We start from the raw sequence: 26,703 nt of genomic DNA on the forward strand, positions 1-26,703 counted from the left end.
ATCTGAAAAGCTGAGTAGAATATAAATTAGGAAAGATTTGTGGCAAGGAGATTAACCAGTAGACTATTGCAATAGTCAAGTATGAGATTATGAGGATTTATAGCAGGGACCATATATGAGAGTTACTGAATTGGCAGAACTTGGCAACAAATTATATAGTGGTGGATGCAGGTGGACTAAGAGAGAATGAAGATAAAGCTTGAGTTGTAAGCCTGGGACACTGGGAAGATGGTGGTATAGTGAACAGTAATGGGAAAGTTTGGAGACTCTGGGGAGAAACTAATGAATTTAGTTTCAGACATGATGATTTTGATGTCTATAGTTGTCCAATTGGAGATGTCTAATAGGCAGTTGCATATGTAGGACTGTAATTCAACAGAGAGGTTAGGGCTTAATAAGTAGATTTGAGAATCATCAGCATAGAAATGATAATTGAATTCATACGAATAGATGTAATCACAAGGGAAATAATACAGAGGAAGAAAAGAAGGTTCAGGATGGAATTCTGGGTGATACCTATCATTAACTCATATGACTTACATAAAGATCCAACAAAGAACTCCGAGAAGGAACAGTTAGGTATGTAGGAGAAGCCTCAAGATAGGATAGTATTACAAACTTTAAAAGAAAAGAAGATCAAGAAAGAGTGTTTGAAAAGGATCATGGTTTTGAAAAGGTCAAGAAGGATGAGGACTGAGAAAAAGCCATTAGATTTGGAAATTAAGAGACAAAATTCTGGAGAGAGAAGTTTTAATGGAATGATGAAATTAGAAGCCAGATTGTAGATTTGAGACTTAGAGAAAGAAGGTATCTGTTGTAGATGATCTAAAAAAAAATAAATTATACGAGAGACGAACTTGCCTGAAAATTTATTCCTCAAATTTAGGATTTTCTCAGATTTTTCCAATAAATTGTCATATCTTAATCCTTAATCTCTTAAAATATATAACCTAGAAATAATTTTTCCTATAAATCAGCATATTACCTTGGTCAAGTATTTTATTTCTATGAACTTTATTTTCCTGAACTAAAAATGAGTAAGTTGGATTCAGTGAAATTCCTTTTAAAAAACTCTTTGATCCTATAAATATATTAGTATAAACTCTTACCAATACATGTTTTATAATTATTTCTATTTTACCAATGAAAAACTTATATATGAATGTGTGTGTATGGATGTACATGTATATGCATGCACAGTTTTTATAGAATCCTGGTAGAATTAAAAAATCTTATTACTAGCTGCCATAAAATGATTAATTCTTTATGATACCCTCTTACATATTTTAAGTAACTTGCTGAAGCTTTGTGTTAATACATTGTATTTCAGGAATTAATAACAAAAACAAGTTACAATAGTGTGCTTCACATAAATAAAAAATATGACTTTTCCAGTGATTTTCTGATATGATCTTGTGCTATTTTGTAACTTCTCATTTTGGGTATTATGTTTTACTACTTGGCATTCGTTTGGAATTTATAACTATACAAAAATCATTGTGATTTTTTTTCTTCAAATATCCCTGAAGTATTTTGGGTCTGGAGTAATGGAGAAAAATTTCAATAAAAATGAGGAAAGGAAACTATCATACTTCTCTTATCACATAATCTTTGGATAATGCAACTACATTATGCAGTATTGTGAGAGTATAAAAATGATCAGCACACAACAGTCCAAGGGCCTTATCTGGCCTACTACTTGTTTTTGGATTGTGTAGGAGCTAAAAATAGTTCCAATTGGACCACAGTTAGCACATTCTTGACATTATCATCATCATGATCACTTTTGTCTCTAGCAGTGTCTATGAAATATTGATTATTGAAAAAGTAGGTCATACATTTTTTGTTGCTTTAATAAGTAGAGGTTTGATCACAATTCAGGGTTCATTCTGGATAAAAATGCCAAGCTCCAAATCTTTCCAGTCTAAGTTTTGGTTGAATATAGTTGAAATGTATATATTCTTAGTTTAACTGTGATCTTCTCTTGTTTATATAATTAATAGACTTTTTGCCTCCCAAACTCTTGAAGGCAAGGCTTGATTCAAATTGATTCTGTGATTTAGATTTGTGATTAAAATGAAATGAGACCCTCAGAGACCATTAGACAAACAAAAAGAAGTTTACTTAGGTGTAGCGTGAAAAAAATATTAAATAGGGCTATGGTGCTGATTCAAGTAGACATAACTCATCTTGTGTCCATACAAAAATATGTCTGATTAAAAAGAAGTATATGATACACAGGCAGTAGTAGAGCATCCATCAAGTTTGAAGGGCATGGCTACTCCTTAGATGTTGGCTTTTTTATACCTTTGACAACTGGGAAACCTAAATGACTTGATCATTTTTCTTCCTAGATCAATTAAATCATGGGGATAATTTTCCTTCCTTTTAGGTAAAAAGTCTCCTAATTAATTGGCAGAAATTTAGGAAAAATTAATTCAGTTTACATGGGCAGAGGCTTAGGAAATATTGTTCTTTGCAAATAAGCATTTCCATTTATGCTATTATTGTATGAGACAATGACTTTAGTTGTTTGCTGAAGAGTGAATGGAAGAATTTGAGTTAAAAAAATTGTTTGCATAGTATGGAACCAAAGGTTTCCGTGGTATTTTTGTAGTTACTAAGACTCTTATCTCTACTTTACTATAAGCTATTAAGTTTTCATTAAGGATTTGTACATTTTAAAATTTTAAGCAACAACTTAGAGAAAATCAAGTTAGAAAAACTTGATTTCATTAGTAAACGTGGATGAAAATTTGTATGTTTGGCTGCCTTAGTATGGAAATATTTTGGTATTGAGAAAATTCTAAATTACATCTTTTATTGAAAATCAAAAGATTTTTTTTCTTAAGAAAGAAGTTAAGATGGCACTAAAAATGGAATATTTCAATAAGCATATTTCAGAACATCTGGTTTGGTGCAAAGATGAATTCTGAAGGATAGAAATAGATACATGAAATGTGTTTCAAAGAAAACATTATCATTGTTCATTAGATTTGCCTCTATTATATTCTTTACGTTTCTCTTTGCCCAAGCCAGCCCCTATTCATGTATCCTTGATCCCATATCCTTCCATCAATTCCAACTGATGGTTCTTCTCATTATCTTGTTTCCCTAATATTTATTTTATTCTTGTCTCTGGGCTTTGGAATTCCTTCACTGCTGCTTATGAACATACCCAAACTACCTTCATTTCCAAAAATCTCTCCCTACTGTGTGTTGCCTTTCATTCACAACTAAAGTCCAAGAAAAAGTTAACTTTATACTCATTCCCTCCACTTTTTCTCATGTGATTTACTTTTTAATATCTTTCTATGTTGGCTTTTATCCTCATGACTCAACTGAAACACTCTCCAAAATTACTAATTATATCGTTATTACCAAATCAGATAGCCTTTTCCCAATCTTTATTCTTCTCAACTGCTTCCCATTTTCCTCTCTCTAGATATTCTTTTCTCTTTGGGCTTTCACAACCCTGACAATTTTTAGTTCTTTTTCTAACTGTGACTTATCCTTCTCTGTTTTCATTGCTAATTCTTCATTTATATCACATCACCTAATTTGGGTTTTTCCTCAGAAATCACTTCTGAGCTCATTCCTATTCTAGACTCTGTCCATTGTTTACATTATTGGCTCTAATGGGTTTGATTATGCAGATGATTCCAATCTTTACTTAGTCCTAGTTTCTCTCCAGAGCTCTAGTCATGTAGTTTCAGCTATATTTAAAATGATATCCTTTAGGCATCTTAAACCCAACATTTCCAAAACCACACTCATCTTTTCTATAAAACCAAACTTCCAAACTTACCTCTATCTATTAGACCAGTTATCCTTCTAGTCACCATGGTTTGTGACTAGGTTTGTAATCCTAGATTTCATTTCCCTTTACCACAAATATTTAATTAGTTGGTGATTAATTATAAATTAATAAAAATAAATAAAATAACAATAAAAATTCTTATTGACTGTGCCTTAGGAAGGTTATTTTAGTAGCTGTGTATTAGTTGTATATATTGGAAGGGAAAGAGATAGAAAAGAGAAAATCCAGTTAGAAAACTGTTATAGTAATACAGAAAAGAGGTAATTAAGGGTTGAAGTAGGATAGAGGCCATATCAATGGAAAAAAAGGAATGGAAATATAAGGTTCTATAGTAGTAGATTCTGTAAGGCTTGGAAATTGATTAAATGTGGAGAAAGGATGAAGAAAAGGGAAAAATCTATGATGACCCTGAATCTAGGAAGCTGAATTGCTCAAGGATGGTGCTAATCTCGACAGATAAAAGAAACATTTAAAGAAAGGTCTGAGCCTACAAACTTTTGTGACAATTACACACAAATTAAACTTTTAAAAGATCCAAGCTTTCAGTTAAATTAGATTTAATAAATTCTTACTATATTTTCAGCAAAATTTTTGCTTATATTATTATGATTTTAATTCTTTAAAAAGCTATAGTTTATTTAATATGTTTACTCCCATTGCCTTTGTATATTACAGACCCTCTAGGATGTAGAAACTGGTCTTAATAATATGTTATGGATGAAAATAAAATTTTATTATCTTGTGACAAGTTATCTGGTGATGAGCCACTCTCAATTTGACTAAGCTGATTTTGGTGTGTAACTCATCAGAGACCTGAAGCTTTTCTAGAGTGGTAGGATTTGTGAAGCTTGTGATTAACTGTTATTGACTTCAAGAACTTGGATCACCTCAACATCACATTTAAGCATTGAAATTAGACTTTAATGAAGATAATTGATATTAAAAATAAAATTAATTTCACTATCCTATGCTATATTTAAATAAGATAATCATTATCTAATATATTTTCCTCATCTCCTTTAGGCTGACTTTAGTTCCTATTATGATTTGACTGGGAATTTCTTATGTTTTACAAGGCATAGATGTTGTTTCTTGTTAAATACATTTTATTGTCAATTAATCATTAACTACTTGGATAAGCTCCAAGTTTTTTGTGTATATATATATAGACAGATAGATTACATATATTTACAAATCTAAAAAAAGACTAATAAAATATAGCATCTATAACTGAACAAAAAACTGCTATTACAGCTGTATTATCAGTATGATATCCCAAAGAGAATGCAAAGCAGTAGCTGTAATGGATTAAATTTTATGTATTCTTGAATACAGAAGTCATAAATGAATTTCTGCTACAGCCTGTGACAGCAATTAGCTGTTTATCCCTGCAGTATTAGAAAAACATTTATAATAGTCTAATGCAGTAATGACATCAGTTACTTCTCAAACCCACTCTTATGGAGACATTTCTATTTTGTAGTTAATACTATTTGGGGATTTTTTGTGGGGTTTGTAGGTGCTCTACTTAAGAGTTAAATTTATTTCATGCTATTTCAAAAAAGTCTGACGAAATTTGTTGAGAGGAATAATTTTATTTTATTAACTAACAATGAAATTGTTCATATATGGAATAACTGGAAAATGTTAATTATTCAGATGCCAAATTTTAATGGAGTTTACTTTGCTAAATATACAGTACCCTAGCAATAATAAGGTTTCTGGACACTCAAATGAGTTTTATATATAACTTAGTACATATTTTTTCTTTATTATTTTTAGCCTGACAATTTTAAAATTTAAAATTCTTATAGACACCATAGTTCTATCATTCACCAATTATCTGATAGTCTTAACATAGATAAAGAATTTCTGATCTGGAAGGATACTTAGACAACATTTGGATATTTCTTTCTCAGATGAGGAAATGGATCCTGAGAAGTGAAATTCAGTTTTATTCAATTCAGCAAGCATTTGTTAAATGTCTATCAATGGCAGGAACAAAAATAACCTAAAACAATCCCTGCCCTCATTCTCCTGAGATGAGCAGGGCAACTGGTATACAGATTAACTATAATTTATGTAAACAGCAAATGTAAAGTAATTTCAAGGGGGCTATCAGATTAGTGACAAATGGGTGCTCAGAAAAGCTATTGTATAAGAGCATGTTACTTCATAAAAGGATGTATAGCTAAATTAGCAACAGAACTGGGATTAGAACCCAGATCTCTGTGCTCAAAATGCACTACTTTAGTGATAGACAGTAGAAAATAGATTAAATTAGTTAAAGAAAAAAAGGTGATCTTGGTAATTAATAGAACATATTGGTTAGAGGAAGAAAATAATATTATAAAGAAGGATACATTAAGATGTGCAGATAAATTAATGCTGTACTTTTCCCCCCCATTTCTTCCTTCCTTACTTTTTTTTTTCCTTTTTTTTTTTTGGCAAGGCAATTGAGATTAAATAATTTGCCCAATGTCACACAACTAGTAAATGTCAAATGTCAGGTGCCTGAGGCCAGATTTAAACTCAAGTCTTCTGACTCCAGGATTGGTGGTCTACGCACTGTACTATGTAACTGCTTCAATAATGTACTTTTCAAAATATATTATAACATTTAAAGGCATTGAATGAGAAAACTAGGAAGTTAGCTGACAGTTTGAACTATGAGAAACGTTTTTAGTATTTTGCAGTTTAAAAAAAATACAATCTTCTCATGTATCGTTGAAGTCAAATTCAAAATGTTTTGTTTCACAATTACAATCTTCTCATGTATCTTTGAAGTCAAATTCAAAATGTTTTGTTTTACCTTAGTTTCAGTACTTGGCAGAGTATTCCACTGGTTAATAGATAATTCTGGTATGGTGGTCTCCAGTGGTGATATATCTAAATTTCTAAGAGTGAATGCTATAAGAATGCCATGAGAAGATTTCATGCTGTAAGATTTCAAATGAGATATTTGCTATATAACAGTCTTTTTTATTAGGAATAAGAATCAATAATTGTTTGGAATTTTATAAAAATGGAGGAAAAACATTGTCTTAAAAATCTTTTGTTCCTGATGTATAAATACTGATTTTTATAAAAGGCTTAGTGTTTGTAACATTTTGTATGAGATCTATGTGATGACAATTTAAATGAAAAATGAAAAATTTCATGTATAGCTATTGTTGCTCAAAACTAAACACCTAGATATTGAGGGGAAATATCCAGAAAATTATCTTTGTTTTAACAAAGCATATTGATCATTGATTAATAAATCTTCTTATAATAATTTATTTTTATTATCTATTTTCTAATCATGTAAATATGTTGTTTTTTTTCTTTTTGCTTATCATTTATATTTTAATTAGAGAAGTTAGGTGGAGCAGTGGATAAGACATTGGTCCTGGATAAAGGAATCTGGCTTGAGATATTTACTAACTGAGTGACATTGTATAAGTCATATAGCCCTGTTTGTCTCATTTTCTTTATCTGTAAAATGAGCTGCAGAAGAAAATGGCAATATTTTTGTAAAGAAAATTTCAAATGAGGTCATGAAGAGTTGTTAATGACTGAAATGATTGAAAAACAACATTTTAATTCATTTAAAATCATCCTTAAGTGTGATATTTAATTTTGACTTGTTATATGAAGCAAGTTTTCAAAATTCAAAGGGTTCTTTCCTTGTGTACTGTCACATAGCCAATATGCATGCATTTTCCCAACCTTTATCATTTTACTACTACTACTACTATATGTTCTTGAATATAAAAATTCTAGGTTAAATTTAGAGCATTTTAATCTTTTTGGTTTTTATTATTGGCTATTATATAATATTTGGCTGATATGTATTGCAAACTGCTTTCATCTAAGCTTTCAGTAGGATAATATTTTCTATGTGTATATATATTTCTATTTAACTTTTCCATCTTTATGAATTATTATTTTCTTTTTTAGTTCTCAAAATGTTAGTAAACTAGTAGAACTTGTTATAATTTGATTACTCTTGAACAATTTATAAATGACCCAAGAATTAAGGAAATACATTTTCTTCTCAGCAAGGAGCATAATTATAGGACCAAAATCAGCCCAATTAATAACTCACATTTTATGAAGCATGAGAAAGGAAGCAGACTATAAGAGAAACAAAGTATATTTAATTTAGCCTTTAACATTTTCATCATTTGGTAACCCCTACTTCTTATAAGATTTTTAAAATTTTATTTTACAGAGAGCCTTGATCGGTAATTTAAAGTTCATCCCCAAAGAAAGAAAAGCTATCTTGTACAACAACTTTTTGTAGTTACAGAAGAGATAAGAGGAAAGGAATATTGTAATGCTTTCCATCTTTACTTCTTTACTTTTCATTCTTCACTCTATTGAAAAGATGTTGCTACTTTGACAAATAACATCACTGAGTGTGGAATTACTGTGTCTCTGACCTATAAGTATTGCTTACCTTAAAATCAGCTTTTGGTAACACTTTTTGTGCGATAGCTTCTATGTTAACTCTTGTCTTTTTCTAAATAATTTAATGTGTGAAAATAATTATCAAATTAAAAAAATATTTTCTCCCATTGCATGTAAAAACAATTTTTAGCTTTTATTGTCTGAATTTTAAGTTTTAGTTCCAAATTCTATCAAGCCTTCTTTCTCCTTCCCCTTCTGAGACAGTAAGTAATCTCATATGGGTAATACATTTGCAGTAACATTTCCATTTTAGTCATTTTGTGTAAGAAGACTTGGAGAGAGACATGAGAGAGAGAGAGAAGATAAAAAAACATACACACAGACGTACACACACAGACAGAAACAGAATACTATGCTTTGGTTTGTGTTTAGATAACAATTCTTTCTCTGGAAGCAGATAATATTTTTCATCATTAGTCCTCTGGAACTTCTTAGATCACTATGTTGCTGAGAATAGCCAAGTCATTCACAACTGTTCATTCTACAATCTTGCTCTTATTGGGTATAGTGTTCTCTTGATTCTGCTCACTTCACTTTTTCAGTTCATATAACTTTTTAGGTTTTTTTTTTTAAATTATACTGCTTGTCATTTTTCTTAGCAAAATAATATTCCATTGTAGTCATATATCACAACTTGTTCAGCCATTCTCCAGTTGATGGATATCCCCTCAATTTCCAGTTCTTAGCCACCACAAAGAAGATTGCACAAATAGATTCTTTTCCTTTTTTTAATCTTATTGGCACACAGATCTAATAGTGGTATTACTGGATCAAAGGCTATGAATAGTTTAATAGGTCTTTGGACATTTTAAAGAGGAAATGTGCATAATATTTAAATCCTTAAAAATTTATTTATAAACTAAAACCATACTCTTCATTATTTTTTACATCACAATAGTATTCCATCATAATCAATAAATCAAACGATTTATTTAGCTGATGGACATCATCTCAATTCTTAATACTTTGCTACCATAAAAAGAATTGCCACAAATGCTTTTGTAAATATTTTTTGTATTTTTACCTTTTCATTTTATTTCTTTGGAATAAAGACTTAGTAGCAATACTTCTGGATCAAAGAGCTATTTCCAGTGGATAACTCTTTAAGTTTTTATGCATTTCTTGATCAAGTTCTCAATAGTCTAACTTTTAATTTTGGTGAAATTCTTGGACTTTGGGGTATGGTGAGTTAGGAATTATCTATTCTTTTTACCACTATTATGTCGAGAATTAAGTAAGGAGATAGGCAATTCACTGGTCTTATGTATCTTAAGCAAAGTTTGGATTAATTATTCCTTATGGTAATTATGTAATTTGAAGGTGACATTTGTCCTAAAATGTAGCCTGCATTGATTTTATTAAATGCTAGAGTCTGTCCATAGACATTTCTAAATATCTAAATAAATGCATCATAACAATCTATTGATAATATCACAAATAATTACTGATTTTTCCCAAAATGATTAAACCCAAATGAACCTTCAAGTATTTCTTACAATTCTATTTTGAATATAGAGTGAATAATAAATATTTTTCAGAATTATTTGATTTCTTATGTATGTATTTAGCAAATGGAAATCAGCCTTTTTTTTTCCTCCTAGAAGGTATGAAGAGCTACTATCTATCTATGAAAATATGTGTGTATGTATCTGTGAGTGTGTGACTGTGTTCATATGTTACAAAGAAGATTTACTACTTTCATCCTGGTACAGCTTTTCTAAAAGAAATTTCCTATAACATTATCCAGATAATTTTAACTTTTATGTTTTTGGTTAATAATTCCTTATCTTTTAATTTTTATTAGTTTTTCTGATATGTTTGTAGATATAAAATGATTATTTTAGGAAAATCAAATTCCCTTATAAATATATCATTTGTGAAGTTGATTTACTTTTATTCATTTATTCATTTTTAGTATTTTAATTATAATTAGTTCATAGGAAAAATAATTATTATTAGGTAGCTGAGATAAGTTAGTCACTTTATTACTCATTGATTCATCTTTTAAAATTAGCATGACATTTAATTTAATTTTGTCATTAAGTAGTATTTATTCAGGAATATGCGTGTTCTTTTTTCATTGTAGCTTGTGATGAATGGAAAATTTTACCGAAACCCAATCTTCATAGAGATGTCAACAGATTTGGTCACTCAGCAGTCGTTGTTAATGGGTAAATGACAATTTACAACTTTTGAATTATAAAACATTATTTGTACCTGTGATGACTTTCAAGTTAAATATCAGTGATTTTATTCATCTGTGCCATCAATGTTCTGAAGTAGTGTGTAGTGGAGCATTTTTATTTTAGTTTATCTATATACATCTAAGTCATCTCATTCTTAATTCTTTTGGTTTAAAGTAATTTAGAGAGAGTTCAACAAAGGCCTTAAGAAGTAGGGATTGAAAAAAGAGATGTGGAAGATGTCGTATGTGGATTTGATCTAATTTAAAATTATGGTTAGGATCCATCTGGGTGAATATCCTCCTTTGAAGAAAAAAGATCTAGACTGATATCTTCTCTCAGAGATGGAATTTAAGAAATAGGGAATTTTATAGCACAATCTTACCTAACATCCAGATTTATAGAGTATATAGCATCATTAGATTTGTGTTCTAATCCTCATCTTGCTGCTGAATAGTTGGATCATTATGATCAAGACACTTCATTCTATGGGTCATGTTATTGTTGTTGAGTTTCTTCATTTGTGAAATAAAGTAGATTATCTGTAAGAGTCCAAAGGGGACCTAGATGGTGTGGTGAGGAGAGAGCTAGACCAGGAGTCAAGAAAACATGAGTTTAAATATGGTTAAACTTCACTAACTTTATGACTCTGGGCAAGTCACTTAACTCTGTTTGCCTCAGTTTCCTCATCTGTAAAATGATCTGAAAAAGAAAATGCTAAATCACTTTTATTATCTTTGCCAAGAAAACCCCAATTGATATCAGGAAGAGTCGACATGACTGAAACAACAGCAACCATGAGCCCTTACGGTCTAACATTCTATTTTTTTGTTTGTTTAAAATTGTGATTATTCTGAGTTGAGCATGTTTGTTATCTAATGCAGTCAGTGACTTTTTACCTGTTTAGGTCCATAAAATTACATTTAATAATGATATTATTTTGGGGAATTCAGTTTGACAAATATGTAATTGCCTACAGTGTACAAAGATAAAAGATACAAAGTATTAACCAAATGTGTCTACAGTCTAATGAGAGAAGGAAATAGAACATGTAAAGAGATAAGTGTGAGACAAGTAAAAATGTGATTAGAACAGAAACAAATGCCAAGCTAAGCTATTCTAGGAAAATTAGAGCATATTTCATCCTAGAAAACCAGGACATACTTTATAGAGAAAGTCTCTGAGTGAGGCTAGAAAATATACCTAGGTGAAGAGAATTGTTAGTTCATTACTGTCTTATAATTAAGCCCAGTGCTGTCAATATCTATTAGATGCTTATCATGCACATCACAGAATTCCAGATACCTACAGCTGGGAGTCCATTGCACTGAAAAAGAATCCTGTCATGAAGGAAGAGAAATTGTATTTTGGCCTGCCTCAACCACCATCACCTCCAACCAGACATTTTTTTCAAATGAATTATATCTTATAATCTTGCCTCTTATGCTTGTAAACTTAATATCTTGAATTCAGTGACATAATTTTCTTTTATGTTTATTCCTGTTAAATTCCAACTTATTTTTCTAGGCTATTGAGATCTTTGAGAATATTTATTAATGTCATTTGACATGCTTCCTATCCTTTTACCTTTGTACCATTTATAAATTTAATAATGTGCTTTCTTTTTTATGCAAATCTCTGAAAAAAATTAAGTAGTAGATAACAACTGAGGATCTTCACTAGTACCTATTTTGATATCAAACCATAGTATCTTCACCCTTTTCCTACTATTCAGTTTCAAATCTCTCTGCACTATTTTTTAGCCCACATTTCTCCACCTTTTCCAAAAAAAGGCAGCTTGAGATAATTTGTAAAAATGTATTTTTTTGGCTAAAAATAAATTACTTTATAGTATTCTTCAGTCTATCAGTTTAGTGACTCAAAAAATTAAGGTACTCTACCATGATTTATTCTTGATGGAATTATGCTAGACTTTTGAAATCATTGCATCATTTTATAGTTGTGTAATAACCATTCCATTAATAGTGTGTTCTAGAATTGTACCAGGATTGAAGTCAAGCCCACTGATTTGGAGATGTCACATTTTGCAGACTCTGTTTTCTTTCTTTTTTTCCTACATTATGTCCACTAAGGTCCCTACCTACTCAGTCATCTTCAATCTCTCCCTCTCTTTGCCTACAAACACACTTATGTCTTCCCATCTTTCCCTTCCCTTGATCCATCCATCTCTGATAACTCTCACTACTCTTTCCTTCTTTCATGCCTAAAATCCTTGAGAAAGCCATTGACTATTGATGCTTTCAGTTTTCTCCTTTCATTTTTCTAACGTTGCAATTTGGAAGCAGACCCTATCATTCAAATGAAACATTTTTTTTCCAAATTCTGTTGTAATTTTTCAATTTCCAAATCTTTTTATGCCTCATATTTGTTGTCTTTTTTGTAGCCTTTGACACTGTAGATCACTCTCTTCTTGATAATCTCTTTATGCTGCTCTCTTTTGGTCCTCCTCCTTCCTGTTTGGCCATTTCTCAATGGTCTTTGTTAGATTGTCATCCAGTTTACACATGGTAATTATGTGTTTTCCCCAAATCTCTGTCCTGAACCCTCTCTCTTCTCCTTCTATACTTGATAATCTTGTGAATTCCCATAAATTCAATTATCATTTTATGCAAATGTTAATCAGGTCTTTTTAATTAGTTAAATTTTTCCTACTTCTAGTCTTACATTATCCCTTTTTTTTTTGGACTTCTGAAACTTAATATGTTCAAAACATCTCATTCTCTTTTTTCTAAAATCTCCCTTATTCCTTAATTTCTTTATTAATGACAAAAGCACTCTATTCTTTCAATTACCTAACTTACAACCTAAATATCATGTTAAATTCTCACTTTCTTTTATTCTCTCCCTGTCCTCACCCACACTCACTCTGTTGCCCAATACTGTCAGTTATGCTTTTGGAACAATTCTTCTATAAGTCCTTTTCTGACTGGCATCATACCGGTCAGGCCTTTATTATTTCATGCCTTGACTATTTCAGTAGCCTGTTGATTGATATCCTTCCTTCAAATTTCCTCCCGCTCCAGTTCATCTTTCACATAGGTATCAAAATGGTCTTCCTAAAGAAGCTTAACCATGTTGCCCCCACATTTTAAAAAACTCCACTGCCTTTGTATTATTTCAGGTAACATGTGAAATTCTTTTTGACTTTTAAAGTCCTTTGAAATCTGACTCCTTCTTACATTTCCAGAATTCTTATACCTTACTGACCTTCCCATACTTGATGATCTAGTGAAACAGGTTTCCTTGTTGTTCCACTTACACTTTGTAAGACTCCTTTCATATTTCTAGGAATTTGATAAAATGGCCTTTCAAGATTGGGATAAAGTAAATTGAGGGTGCTGATTACCTATAGAATATGTTCAATTTTGTAAATATTTGTTAAGTGGCAACTGCTGTAAAGGAATTATACTAAATGCTGTGATACAAATACAAAAAAAATCAATCCTTTCCTTTAGGAAATTTGAAGATTCTGCCTACATGGATCAGAAAATCAGTTATTTGGACTAGGAAGAGAGGATGAAGGAATGCTTCTTTGAGAAGATGATTTCTAAACTGATTCTTGAAGGAAAGATAAGGATTCTGTGAGCTTAATATGAAGAGGGAACCTTTTCCATGCATGAGGAATAACTCATGAAAATCCATTAAAGTATGAGGCAGAATGGCAAGACAATATTTAATAGTTCAGTTTAAAAAGGACATAGAACAAATGAAAGTGAATAATGTAAGATAAGAAGGGAAGGTAGGATGGAATAATTTTCTATAGGTTACTTACATGAACTTGATTCTAGAGATAATAAGGAGCGATTATCTATCAGAAAATCTCTGCTTTTTCTTAATCCTACGCATTTAATAATTCCTTTTATTAGAAATATTTGAAAACAGAACATTTTCGAGGCATATAAGACTTTTCTGACTTGTATAATGTAACTCAATTTGATTATGGTTAAAACTACAGAAATGCCATAACTGCAGATTAAAATTGTGGATTTTAGATGTTTGAAGTTTAAATGGTTCAAATTTTGTTATTTTGTAAAAGAAAAGATAAGAATGTAAATAACCTTCATTTAATTTCTGTCTTTGCTCTCAGTACCATATGAACTTAGAAATACTATACTCTCAAAAAAGAAAGTATAAAGTTTCTTTTCTTTTCTTCTAGTTGATAAATCTATTTCTTAAGACTATCAAATAATTGAAGAAAATATTGTATTATATTTTTTCCCAAAGAAGTGTGGTTTCTAGTATCTTTATTTCTTCTTTTATACCTTAGTATTGATATTTATTGTATTGGAGTTTTATTGATTTCTTATATTACAGTAAATTTTGTGAAATACATCTCATTTTACCTGGAAGATATTGGGATATTTAATTGTGGGATCCAAATGGCATTTTAAAATCAGATAAAGAAAAAAAGGAAGTTCTGATGAGTAGAGAATTGTTCAAAGAAATATAGAAATGCTAAATTAGACATTTTCCCTAATGTCATTTTCCTAAGATGTCTTTTTCTTTTTTTCCTCTAGGTCTATGTATATATTTGGGGGATTTTCTAGTGTCCTCCTTAATGATATCTTAGTGTATAAGCCTCCAAATTGCAAGGCTTTCAGAGATGAAGAACTTTGTAAAAATGCTGGTCCAGGGATAAAATGTCTTTGGAACAAGAATAACTGTGAATCATGGGAAGCTGGACATCATAATAATATTCTCAGAGCAAAATGCTCTGCCAAAACTGGTAAGTTAATTCCTTTTCTCAGTTCAATTCCTTTTCCCTACCAGTAACTGTAAAATATTTGTAATGATGCTTCTTAATTTGGTAGCAGAAAACATATGAAATACTTTTAATAATCTAATTAAATAGCTTTTGACAGATGCATATATATAATTTTTCAATGCTTAACTTTCACAGCAAATTTTTAAACAATATAATTATCTGAATTTCACATTTTTACTAGAAACCCATTGTATTTTCTACATAAAATGTATTTTATTATACAATTTTAAATGCTTTAATATGTGTATTCTGTCTGTGACTCTAAGAATTATTGTGACCTAATTTGTATTTCAATGTTTTTTTTTCTGAATGTTTTCTTAGGAAGGAAATGAATTTGCAAAGTTAGTAAGATTTGATGACTGATGGAAGGAACAATATTTTCACTTCTAGAATAATTAGCATTCTTAGTTTAGTTTTGGTCTAATAAAATGGCCTATGCATATAGGAAATTGAGAAAGAGAAAGTAGATGGTAGAATAAGGTGAAAATAATATTTCTGAAACCCAGGGAGGTGAGAGTAGCTACCAGAATCAGATACTATAAAATGGTTAGTAAATACAACACTTGAAAAAAGACCACTGGATATAAGAATAAAAGGTCCCTGGTGATCTTTGAGGGAATGAGAAACTAATGAGTAGTAGGAAGACTATTAAATAGTAAGAGGGAGTATAGATGGCTCATTCTTGGAATGTAGTAGTGAATGGGAGAGGGATAAAGAATGATATCTTCACAGGATCATTTTTTTTTAGAATAGAGGATACATGGCCATATTAGCAGTCAGCATGGAAAGATATAGTGGATAGGAAAAGATGAAATAATTCATGTAGAAATCTCTTGAAAAAGAAGAAAGGAGATTAGATTATGGGCACAAGTGGCAGAGTTAGTCTTGATAAGAAGAACGACTAGCTTATACTCTTATACTTGATCAAAGGAAAGAGCAAATGGGTGAAGATAAAAAGGCTTTGATATATAGAGATATGAAGAAATTTCATTGTTAGCTATAACTTTCATAGTAAAATTGTAAGTGAAATTTTCTGTAATGGGAGAGGAAATTAGTGAAATATTGAGCCCTGAGTAAAAAGGAAAAAAGTTTTAGATAGCCATTGGGGGAATGTTATGGGAAGCAAAGTATGGTATAAGAAATAAATCACAGATCAACTAAAGGGTAAAGATTTATTATAGGTAAGATAACAAATTTGTTTTAGAAACATCTGAATGCTTGAGGCTGTTTTCTTTTCAAAACAAAAAGTCATTATTCTGTTAAATAGATGATCAAATAGAAAGCCATAAGAACTGTCTTTATTACCTGAAAAGTTCTCCAAGATTGTATGTTTTCTAATCTTTAGTCCTTGATGAAGGAATTTAGGTAGTCTGGGTGAGGCAGCTTAATAAACTTTAGTTTATTAAATTTAAGGTCATATTTATGATCAAAAAGTGTCTCATAAAATCCTAAGTAGCTATTATAAATTTGTGAATTCAAAAGTGTGACATTTTATCTTTCATCCTAATGTTTTGCTTTGTCTCCCATTTGTATTATAGTTGCCACTGATGACAGATGTTACAGATATGCAGATTGTGCCAGCTGTACTGCTAATACAAATGGGTGCCAGTGGTGTGATGACAAGAAGTGCATTTCAGCAAACAGTAACTGCAGTATGGTTAGTATTTATGGATACATGGTTCTGTAATCAAGGTTGTGGCTTTATTTTTATTAGCTCAACACTTAGAGGTTCCAATAAATGGTAGATTACATATCAAGAATATGTGAAAATATGTATTTTATCACTTCTTTCAACAGTGTAACTTCAATGAGTGAAAATGAAAAAAAAAACAGCTTTCTGACTGCTTATTTTCTTAGAATTTTGACTGTTTCCTTCTTTGTCTTTATTATAATTTTCAAGTGATAGATTATTTATCATAAAATAATGTTTAAAAAATTTCTAACTCCTAGAATCATTTACATTTTTTGTTCAAATATAGTAACCATATGTGTGAAAAACTCCCTTGTAAAATATTTAAGATAGATTCTCATTTTCAAACTGTAATTTCAATTCACAAAGAAGTTTTGATTTGGTGGTAACCTGCAGGAACGTTGGTGTCCTTGTTTCATAAGTTTTTTTGCCCAATTTGTTAGTCAGTAAGCATTTATTAAAGGTTTACTATTTTTGAAGTACTGTTCTAAACACTAGGAATACAAATTCTATATAATACAAAACAAAAAATACAAAACACTAGGCAAAAAATAGGTCAAAATGTAAATATAGTTACAAATAATATATATATGTATACATATGTATTTACACACAGGTGTATATGCATATATATATATGTATTTATGTATGTACAAATACATTAAATCTTGGAGGGAGTATTCTAACAATTTATATGTGGGAGGAGCATGGGAAAGAGATTAGTAAAGCCTTCTTTCAGTAATGTGGAAATTGAGTTGAATTTTAAAAGAAGCTAGAGAGGGAAACAAGAAGGAAAAACATTATGCATGAGTGACATCCAGTGAAAGGCATGAAGTTGAGAGATGGAACAGCATATTTGAGGAATATCAATCAGATAAATCCACTGTATCACAAAGTATATGGAGAGGAATAAAGCCTAAGACTGGAAAGGCGGGAAGCAGCCAAGTTATGAATGGCTTTAAAAGGTAAACAAAGGATTTTATAATTGATATTGGAAGTAATTAGGAGCCACTAGAGTTTTTGATGGGTGATGACATAATCAAAGATTCTTTCTTTAGAACGATCACTTTAATATCTGTGAGGGATGGATTTAGAGACTTGAGGTAAGGAGACCAACATCGAGACTATTGAAATAGTTGAGGCAAAAGGTGATTAAAAACCTCTGGTAATGGAATGGCAATGTCACTTGAGAGAGGAGAGCACATGTAAGTGTTCCTGCAAATGCACAATCCACAGGACTTGGCAACATATCAGATATAGATGATGAAAGAGGGAGAAGTTGAGGTTGATGCTTAGATTGCAAGCTTGAGTGGCTGGCATTAATAGGGAAGTTATGAATAGAGAAGGATTTGAGGGGAATCATGACCAATTCAGCTGTGGACATATTGGGGGATATTCAATTTGAGATGTCTAATAGAGAGTTAATGATGTGAGATTGGAGATAAGGAGAGAAGTCAGAAGTAGATCAGTAGATCTAAGAATACTCTGAAGAGAGATTATAATTGAAAGCATGGGAGCTGATGAGAGCATCAAGAGGCATGGAATAGGAAGAGATAAGGGCAAAGTATAGAACCCTGGAGAACATCCATGAGAAGTGAATGACGATCAAACAAAGGAGATTGAGGAGTCGTCAGACGGATAGGAGGAGAATCTGAAGAGAGCAAATCTGAGATTGTTCATCTCAAAATCCTCAAAATCCTGAGATAAGAGACTATCAGGAGAAGAACAGTGTTATTTAAAGTGCCTAAGTCTGGAGGGAGGTCAAGAAGTATACGAATTGAAAAAAAATAGCAAGTAAGAAATCATTAACAACTATTTGAATGATGAAGTTTCAAGGCAGACTTCAGAAGATTTAGGGAAGGGACAAGAGAGGAGCTTCAAAAGGGAGGAAAGATTTAAGGCAATAACTAGCAAGGATTTTGGAATCAAATGAGGGTTTCTTAAGGTTGGAGGCTATATGGATTTGTTTTAATTTGTAGGGAATTAGCCAGTAACCAGAGAGAAATAGAAGATAATTGAGAAAGTGGGATTGTTAGAGGGGGGTAATCTGCTAGAAAAGATAGAATGGAATGGAACCTTTGGTACATCTGGAAGAGTTTGCCTTAGCAAAGAAAAAGTTTACCTTTCTTTCAATACTTAGCACAAAAGCTGGCATTCAGTAGATGATTAATAAATGTTTGTTTACTCGTTGACTGACAATTTCTTAGTCATACAAGATATGGAGCGCTTGATTAATTTCAATCTATTTCAAGGAAGTATGCGCCAGAGTTCTCAATTAAGAACTGTAAAGGGGAGCAGGGAAATGTTAATTATTTATCAATTGATTTCCCAAAATTGTATAAATGACATACTTTTAAAGTTTAATTTGCATTATTCATACTTTCTCCATCCTGAAATCTGAACTAGCAATAAAAAAGTAAATTAAGCCATGATTTGTAGTGTTTGGCAATTTCTGAGATGTAAATGTTCACCTTGAAAATTTAACAATTAGCTTTCAGACCCCTTTGTCTAGTTTTAGCACACTACTGGGGGAGATTAGGGGAGGGAAGAGATTTGATGTAATTACTGTGGCAATTGGGATAGAAAACTCTCTAGAGAAGTTAAAGTTGCCTTGCTATAGAAGGGATCAATTGAGATGAGATTATGCAAAGCCATAGTGGACCCACAAAATACTGAACCAGATTATGACTGGACTTTGTTTCATTCAGCAACATCTAAATAAGAATGGAAGTGAAGGTAGCAAGTAATAACATGATCAATGATTAGATAAAGGGGCAAGGAACCCATTATATGTGGAGGACAAAGTAGAGTTGTTGGGTCATCAAGGGATTAAGAGAGGGAGAATAACTAGCATAGGGATGATAAACCGCAAAAGAATTGAGGCATGAAAGAATTAAAAGTCCCAACAAGGATAAAAAAATAAGATTAGGGAAAGAAAGGATGAAAAAAACTATAAATGTAAGAATAAGGAGTATCAGAATTGATGAATATAGAATTGGAACACTTATAAGTAATGTTATGGCCACTTCTTTAACTGAATAATGATCAATATAATGCAAATTATATTGTCTTATCCACTAATAATTTGATGTATAATCTTATATTTTAATTCAATCTATGTATCCTTATACGTGCTATCTGAAACTTTTTTGATAAGAATCTTTAGTGAATTAAGATGTAAAATACTATGCTATTATATGTTCTTATGAGTAGTTCACACAGATTCTTTGTATGATTATTTATCATGATATGGTGATAAACATTCTTAACTTTTAAAATGCATTGAATGTGGGTAATAAGTAGCAAGAAGGACATTTCTTCTGTCGTAATATTGCTACCCTCAAAATATCATCCATTCATGGAAACTAGAAGAGACCAACAAACAGGAAGGAGCCAACAAAAACCAAAAGGCCTTTGAAAATTAATATAGAGATAAAAGGTTATTTTAATGGATAGAGAAAATAATGTATTAAAGAAAGAGCACTGAATGGTGGATCAGGAGGATGGATATTCAACTCCTCAATTTTACCTGTGATGTTCATAACTAAAGCCAAGTGACTTAAATCTGCTGAATTGGTGTTTTTTACTCATATGATAGAGATAATATCTATAGTGTATACCTTACTGGGCTGACATTAAGATCTCTTATTTTTATAGCTTTTTTATAAATAAATAAATAAATATATATATATATATATATATATATATATAATTTTAAACTTAAATATAAAACACCAAAAGGAAAAAAATGCCTTGTGTACAGCAGAAAATGGAAATGCTCAAAATATAAAGCTATAAATTTCCATTTCAAGAAAGCCTATATAATAATACTATACACAGCGTTCAGAGCTATCCTTCTTTTCTTTGCTTCCTTGTAGGTTTTCTTTTGTTCTTTGCTATGCGTGTTTTATTTTATTTTTCTCCCTCCATACCACCATGTTAAGCATGTATGCTTATGTACGTACACACACATATACATGCACAACACACATACATATGCATAGATATCTAATCATACATATGCATAAACATCCATGAAACATGTATGTAACAATATAGTATGCTTATTTCCATGTGTCCTCTATTTTTCTAAAGATAATTATCATTTTCCTTCATAAGTCCAAGTCTTTCCATGTTTTTCTAAATCTAAATTCTAAATCATTATTTCCTACACCACTGTAATATTCCAATATTATATTGTATAATTATTTAAATAGTCCAAAACAACATTTATTAATGTAGCTGACATAAACTGTAGTTTCCCTGTTTTTCCCTTTTGATGAAATCTATTGTAGCTTTAACTTTGAGATCACAGTGACTACCCCTGCTTTTTAATGTAATAAATTCTACTCATGATCTTTATTTTGTTTTTGTATATCTCTCATTTTTATAACATTTCCTGAAAGCAGTATATCCACTGCACCATCTATCTGCCCTTTGAGTTCAAATTTTTAATTATACTATCTATTTCCATTCTGTGGGTGAAGTGATTCAGTTCACATTGAGTTTTATAATTACTTTCTTAATTTTCTTCCAATCTATTTTCTTTATTATCCTTCTCACCCTATTCTTATCCCTCCTGACTCTGCTACCTGATATCTTATCCTCCTATTACTTAACCTATCCCCACCTCCAAGGATCCTTTACTTTTCTTTCCATCTATCTTAGCCCATGGCCCCTTTGTTTCTATCTGAATTTAAAATTTGTTTTATAACTTTCTAAATATATGTATATACTATTAAGATCTAATGAGATTATAGGATTATAGCAGTTATGTAATCCAAACCTTTTATTTTTACAAATGAACAACTTAAGGCACAAAGAGAAATGCCAACATTTATTTATATATATATATATATATATGTATATATATAATAAGTAATATGTATATTGTATAATATTGTGTATATTATAATATATAAATATATATATATTAAATGTCAGAGCAACAAATTTGAAACTAAATCATCAAACTCTAAATCAGGTACTCTTTTCACTGAAGTTTATGTAAAAAATTGTAAATTATATGTTATCTATATTTAGTTATTGGTCAAAAATAATTAAGCATTAGAGAATTTGAACAAATGATAAAAATATTTAATTTACATATTTTATTGTTTTGATTTGAAAAACAACATAATCATGTTGAACAAAAGTAATTAAGCATTTTTTCCCCAAGGTAAAGATCCCAAATAAAAGAAAATATAGTCAGGAGAAACTATCTGAGAAAATGGGAAAATATTTATTCTTTTTATCTTATACAACATCGTCATCTTTTAGCTTTCTTATTGTATGCTAAAATAGTATTAATAATAGTATAAAATAGTATTCAGAACTTGAAAAAGCAAACTTGAAGACTTTGAGTAATAATAAATAGTACTTTTGATTTTGTAGATTTGTATGTAATTTAAATTTTAGACCATATATGTTATAGCTATTAGGTTTTTCAGTTCTGTTGAAATTATAATTTTAATATTACTTGACTATATTTTTAAAATACAAATTAGCTTTTAAAAGACTTTTATTTAAATTCAGTTAATGAGATTTCCAACAAGTAATGTGGAGACTAGAGTAAAGGAAAATAAGAGTTGGGAATAAGGGGATACAATTTGGAATAGTATTAGAAAAAAATTTTCCAGCAAGTTTCTCTTTAAGCATTATTGGATTATCTTGAGGTTATTTTCTTGGAAATTTTCATTAAATAAAGGTACACACATACATATTGTGTATATGTATATGTTATATAATCTTTAAGTTATATATTTATGTAAACACTATCAAGGATTTATTTTGGAAGTAGTCTTTTTGCTTCAAGATTTTGTTTTTGATAATATTATTAATGTTAATAGGTGAACAATTACTTTGGAATAGTATAAGAGAGTATAAGGTATTCACTTGTATTTTATATTTCATTGCATTGTATTCTTTTTTTTTTTTTTGTCTGAATATGATTTGCTTTATTTTTTTTCTTTTTTTTTTTATTTAATAGCCTTTTATTTACAGGATATATACATGGGTAACTTTGCAGCATTAACAATTGCCAAACCTCTTGTTCCAATTTTTCACCTCTTACCCCCCCACCCCCTCCCCTAGATGGCAGGATGACCAGTAGATGTTAAATATATTAATATAAATTAGATACACAATAAGTATACATGACCAAAACGTTATTTTGCTGTACAAAAAGAATCAGACTCTGAAATATTGTACAATTAGCTTGTGAAGGAAATCAAAAATGCAGGTGTTGCATTGTATTCTTTAGGCTATTGTCAGTATATCTGATGACTAAATTGAACCAAATGTTAAAGTACAGAAAGGACTCTTAGATTTTTATTGTAAAATCTATGCAAGTGCATATGATTTTGTTATTTTACCACATTAAAAAGGATAAGTTGTATATTCTGTGCTATAATAATCTAAATATATTGTTTGCCTCTCAAGTAATTTCATCTTGAACTTATAATTAAATATGTATGAATACATATTGAGTATATAAATATAATTGGTATTTTTGGAGTCTTTTTAGTAATGAGCATCTGGTTCATTGGTTCAATAAAAACATCAAGTATGCTTCAAAAGAACATTCAGTTTTCTCCATCATTAATTATATCGATCCTGTCAATGAAAAATATAGTCCCAACAATTATACTGACTTAGTATCTAACAATTAAAAACTATTAACAACTATGTTTTCATTAATTAAGAGTAGTAAGTGAATTTAGACAATGAATATGTTAGAGTAACACATTCTAGTGTATCTAGAATAATAACATGCTGTTATTCTGTTTTATATTCTAACATTTTGTTTTGGCATCTTAAAGTACTTTTTAATATGTATTTTAAAGTTAACCAGATAGTTCAGATGAATTTTTGAAATGAGCCATTGAATGTTAAAGCTGAGTTAGTATATTTGATTGAAGAACATATAGATAAAAACAAAAGAAAGCAGAGGAAATAGCATATAACGTGTACAGTTATGGAAAAGACCAATGATTTTAAATCATTGAAAGAGAAGGATATGATAAATGAAAGAACTATGAACACATCATCTCACAGAAACAAAAGAAGGATTGACTCTCTAGATGAACAGAATGGTTAGTCAGTATCAAATACAAAGGAGAAGGTAAGGAGAGTGAGAGCTAAAATTTTTATCAGTGACATTGAAGAGAATTGTTTCAGTCCAATGGGTTGAAAGGGAGTAAGAAAGATGGAAGTTAGAGAATAAAGATTGAGGAGCCAGTGATTGGTGAAGACAAAGACAAGATTAGATTTTTTTCCCTAGAAGTTGGACAATGAAAAGAGGAAAGAGAGAATACTTTTTGTATAGAAATTAATATGGTATAAATGCTTTATGATGTGCAACAGCTCAATATGTTTATATTTTTATATACTTCCTTGAATTGGTTACTTTAGATTTATTTTTGTTAAATTATCTATTTAGACAATGTTAAATGATACTTAGTGTCTAAACAATTGTGATTTTTGGAATTATGGATATTGAATAATTTTAAAGAAATATTTATTTTTAGAAAAAATAATTTGGTATATCTTTTTATTTTCTAGTCAGTCAAAAACTTCACCAAATGCCATGTCAAAAATGAACAGATCTGTAATAAACTGACCAGCTGTAAGAGTTGTTCTTTAAACTTGAACTGCCAGTGGGATCAACGACAGCAAGAATGCCAGGCTTTACCAGGTAGCAATGTTAGAATTTTGTCACTGGTCTTGATGATAGGTCTGCTTGTTAGTACCATTAAACTAAAATCTGTTAAAATAAAGATATAATTTTTTTTCTAAAAATAAAAGTGATTTTCTTCTTTCTCAATATTAAGGTATCATTATAATGACCCTTATGAGTTTTGTTGTAATAATTGGCAGAAGAAAGTTTCTCTCTTTAATACACATACATATATATGCAAATAACTGGTATTCCATAGATTGAAATACCAAAAAAAACTTTAAAACATTGCATTACTCTCCCCATCTTAGACTATTCTTACACATCATAAAATGTATAGCAAATGCTACATAAAGTTTTTATGAGACCCTTAATAACACATATTCAAGTTCATTTAAGTTAAACATTTTAAAGATCCTACTTCTATATTCTGCTAGCATTGTAGGAACAAATCTTTATAGATGAACTGAATGTATTTCTGTCTTTCATAGTGTTGCACATCAAAGAGGGATATTGGGGATATGACATATACGAATAAATATTGTACATGTGGAATGTCATAAGATTAAAGAAGTCATATAGATTATTGCAAATATGAAATGGGACTGCCCTACTTTCTTTGGAAATTAAGCTACTTTTAATTTCCTCTCTCTTAAATTCTTCTCTTTTTTTGAAAATAGAATATTGTCTCTCTCTTTCTCTCTTTCTGTCTCTCCATACATATTACATGCATACATAAATGCATACATAAAAAATCTCCAATCTGTAGCCAAAGTCTTACTAATTTTTATTTTGATATCCCTCCTTTATTTCCTCTGCTCTCCACTTAGCCCCTATCTATTATAGATTTTCATGTTTTCAGGTTTGAACTCTTACAAATATTCTTTTGATTCATCTTTCTGCCTCAAGTTTTCCCCTGGTCTAGTAGATCCTCTAAAAATTAGACTGCTACTGTTGGATTAGATTGAACCACTTTTGTTGATAGACCATGAGTTACTAAATTAAAAGTCCTGTAGAAGTAAAAATCAAGAATCATAATTTTAGCTTCTTTACCAAATAAAAATAGAAAAAAGACAATTAATAGTTATGATTTTTGATATTAAGAGTAAGTATATCAACAGAACATTAGAAAAAAAGAATAACGGGCTGAATGTAAACATAGTTATGAAACTATTGTTGTAACTCTGTTAGAATAGAATTCCTTTAGAATGATTTCAACTTTTCTGGCTTAGAAGTGTTAACATGAATAGGAATCCAATAGTGACTTTTTTGGTGTGTAACTAATTATACAGATAAATTCTGTGATTTGCTTGGACTTCCATAAAGAATACATAGATACTGAAGCTAGTGCTGAAGTCATATTAATAAAATTTTTAGAGTCAGTATATCTTATCCATTTTGTAACGGTGAAACAGATTTTGATCACCATGTCATTGTACTTTTAATATTCTCTTTCAATAAAAAAAATTATATTGAAGATTAGAATATTTTCAAGAATTTTATTGGGAATGAAAAATAATTGAAAAAATAAAACTTCTATTTTAAATATTCAAATTAAGCATGGATTTTCCTCCTTAGCTCATCTTTGTGGAGAGGGATGGAATCATATTGGAGATGCATGCCTTCGGATAAATTCCAGCAAAGAAAACTATGACAATGCTAAACTTTATTGCTACAGCCTGAATGGAAATCTTGCTTCACTAACAAGCTCAAAAGAAGTAGAATTTGTTTTGGATGAAATACAAAAGTATACACAACAGGTATTTTAAGTATCTGGGATTATATTTTTTGCTTATAAACTCAGAATTTTTCAACTATTACCCTAACATACTCAGGTTTTTAAATCACTTTTTTCCTCACAAATTTTTGTAAATACATTTGGTATTGATTACAACATTAGAAGGAAAAGATTCTGTTTTTGTGGTTGTGATAAATTTCTACAAATTACTATTGTCTTTTTGAACAGTTAAACTTCACATTGCCTACCCTTTGAATATGTTATGGTGGAATAAAAGTGGCTATTTCAGAAAACTATTGAGAGAAAAAGTTGAAATTATAAAATAATGTTGAAGGTTATTGAAACATTTGGTA

The 26,703-nt window shown here is 30.2% G+C and overlaps 1 protein-coding gene across 1 annotated transcript in view; it reads left to right on the top strand.

Annotated features, from left to right (window-relative positions):
* The window catches only part of ATRNL1 (attractin like 1), a 1,159,225-nt gene that overhangs the window by 178,506 nt on the left and 954,016 nt on the right, over positions 1-26,703 (top strand). Inside the window, exons 11-15 of the mRNA XM_031949462.1 lie at positions 10,362-10,446; positions 14,997-15,205; positions 16,783-16,901; positions 24,498-24,630; positions 26,191-26,372. Coding sequence (XP_031805322.1) covers positions 10,362-10,446; positions 14,997-15,205; positions 16,783-16,901; positions 24,498-24,630; positions 26,191-26,372 — 728 coding nt within the window. The remainder of the gene's footprint in view (positions 1-10,361; positions 10,447-14,996; positions 15,206-16,782; positions 16,902-24,497; positions 24,631-26,190; positions 26,373-26,703) is intronic.

This window comes from Sarcophilus harrisii, chromosome 2, assembly GCF_902635505.1.
Source record: "Sarcophilus harrisii chromosome 2, mSarHar1.11, whole genome shotgun sequence".
NCBI classification, from domain to species: domain Eukaryota; kingdom Metazoa; phylum Chordata; class Mammalia; order Dasyuromorphia; family Dasyuridae; genus Sarcophilus; species Sarcophilus harrisii.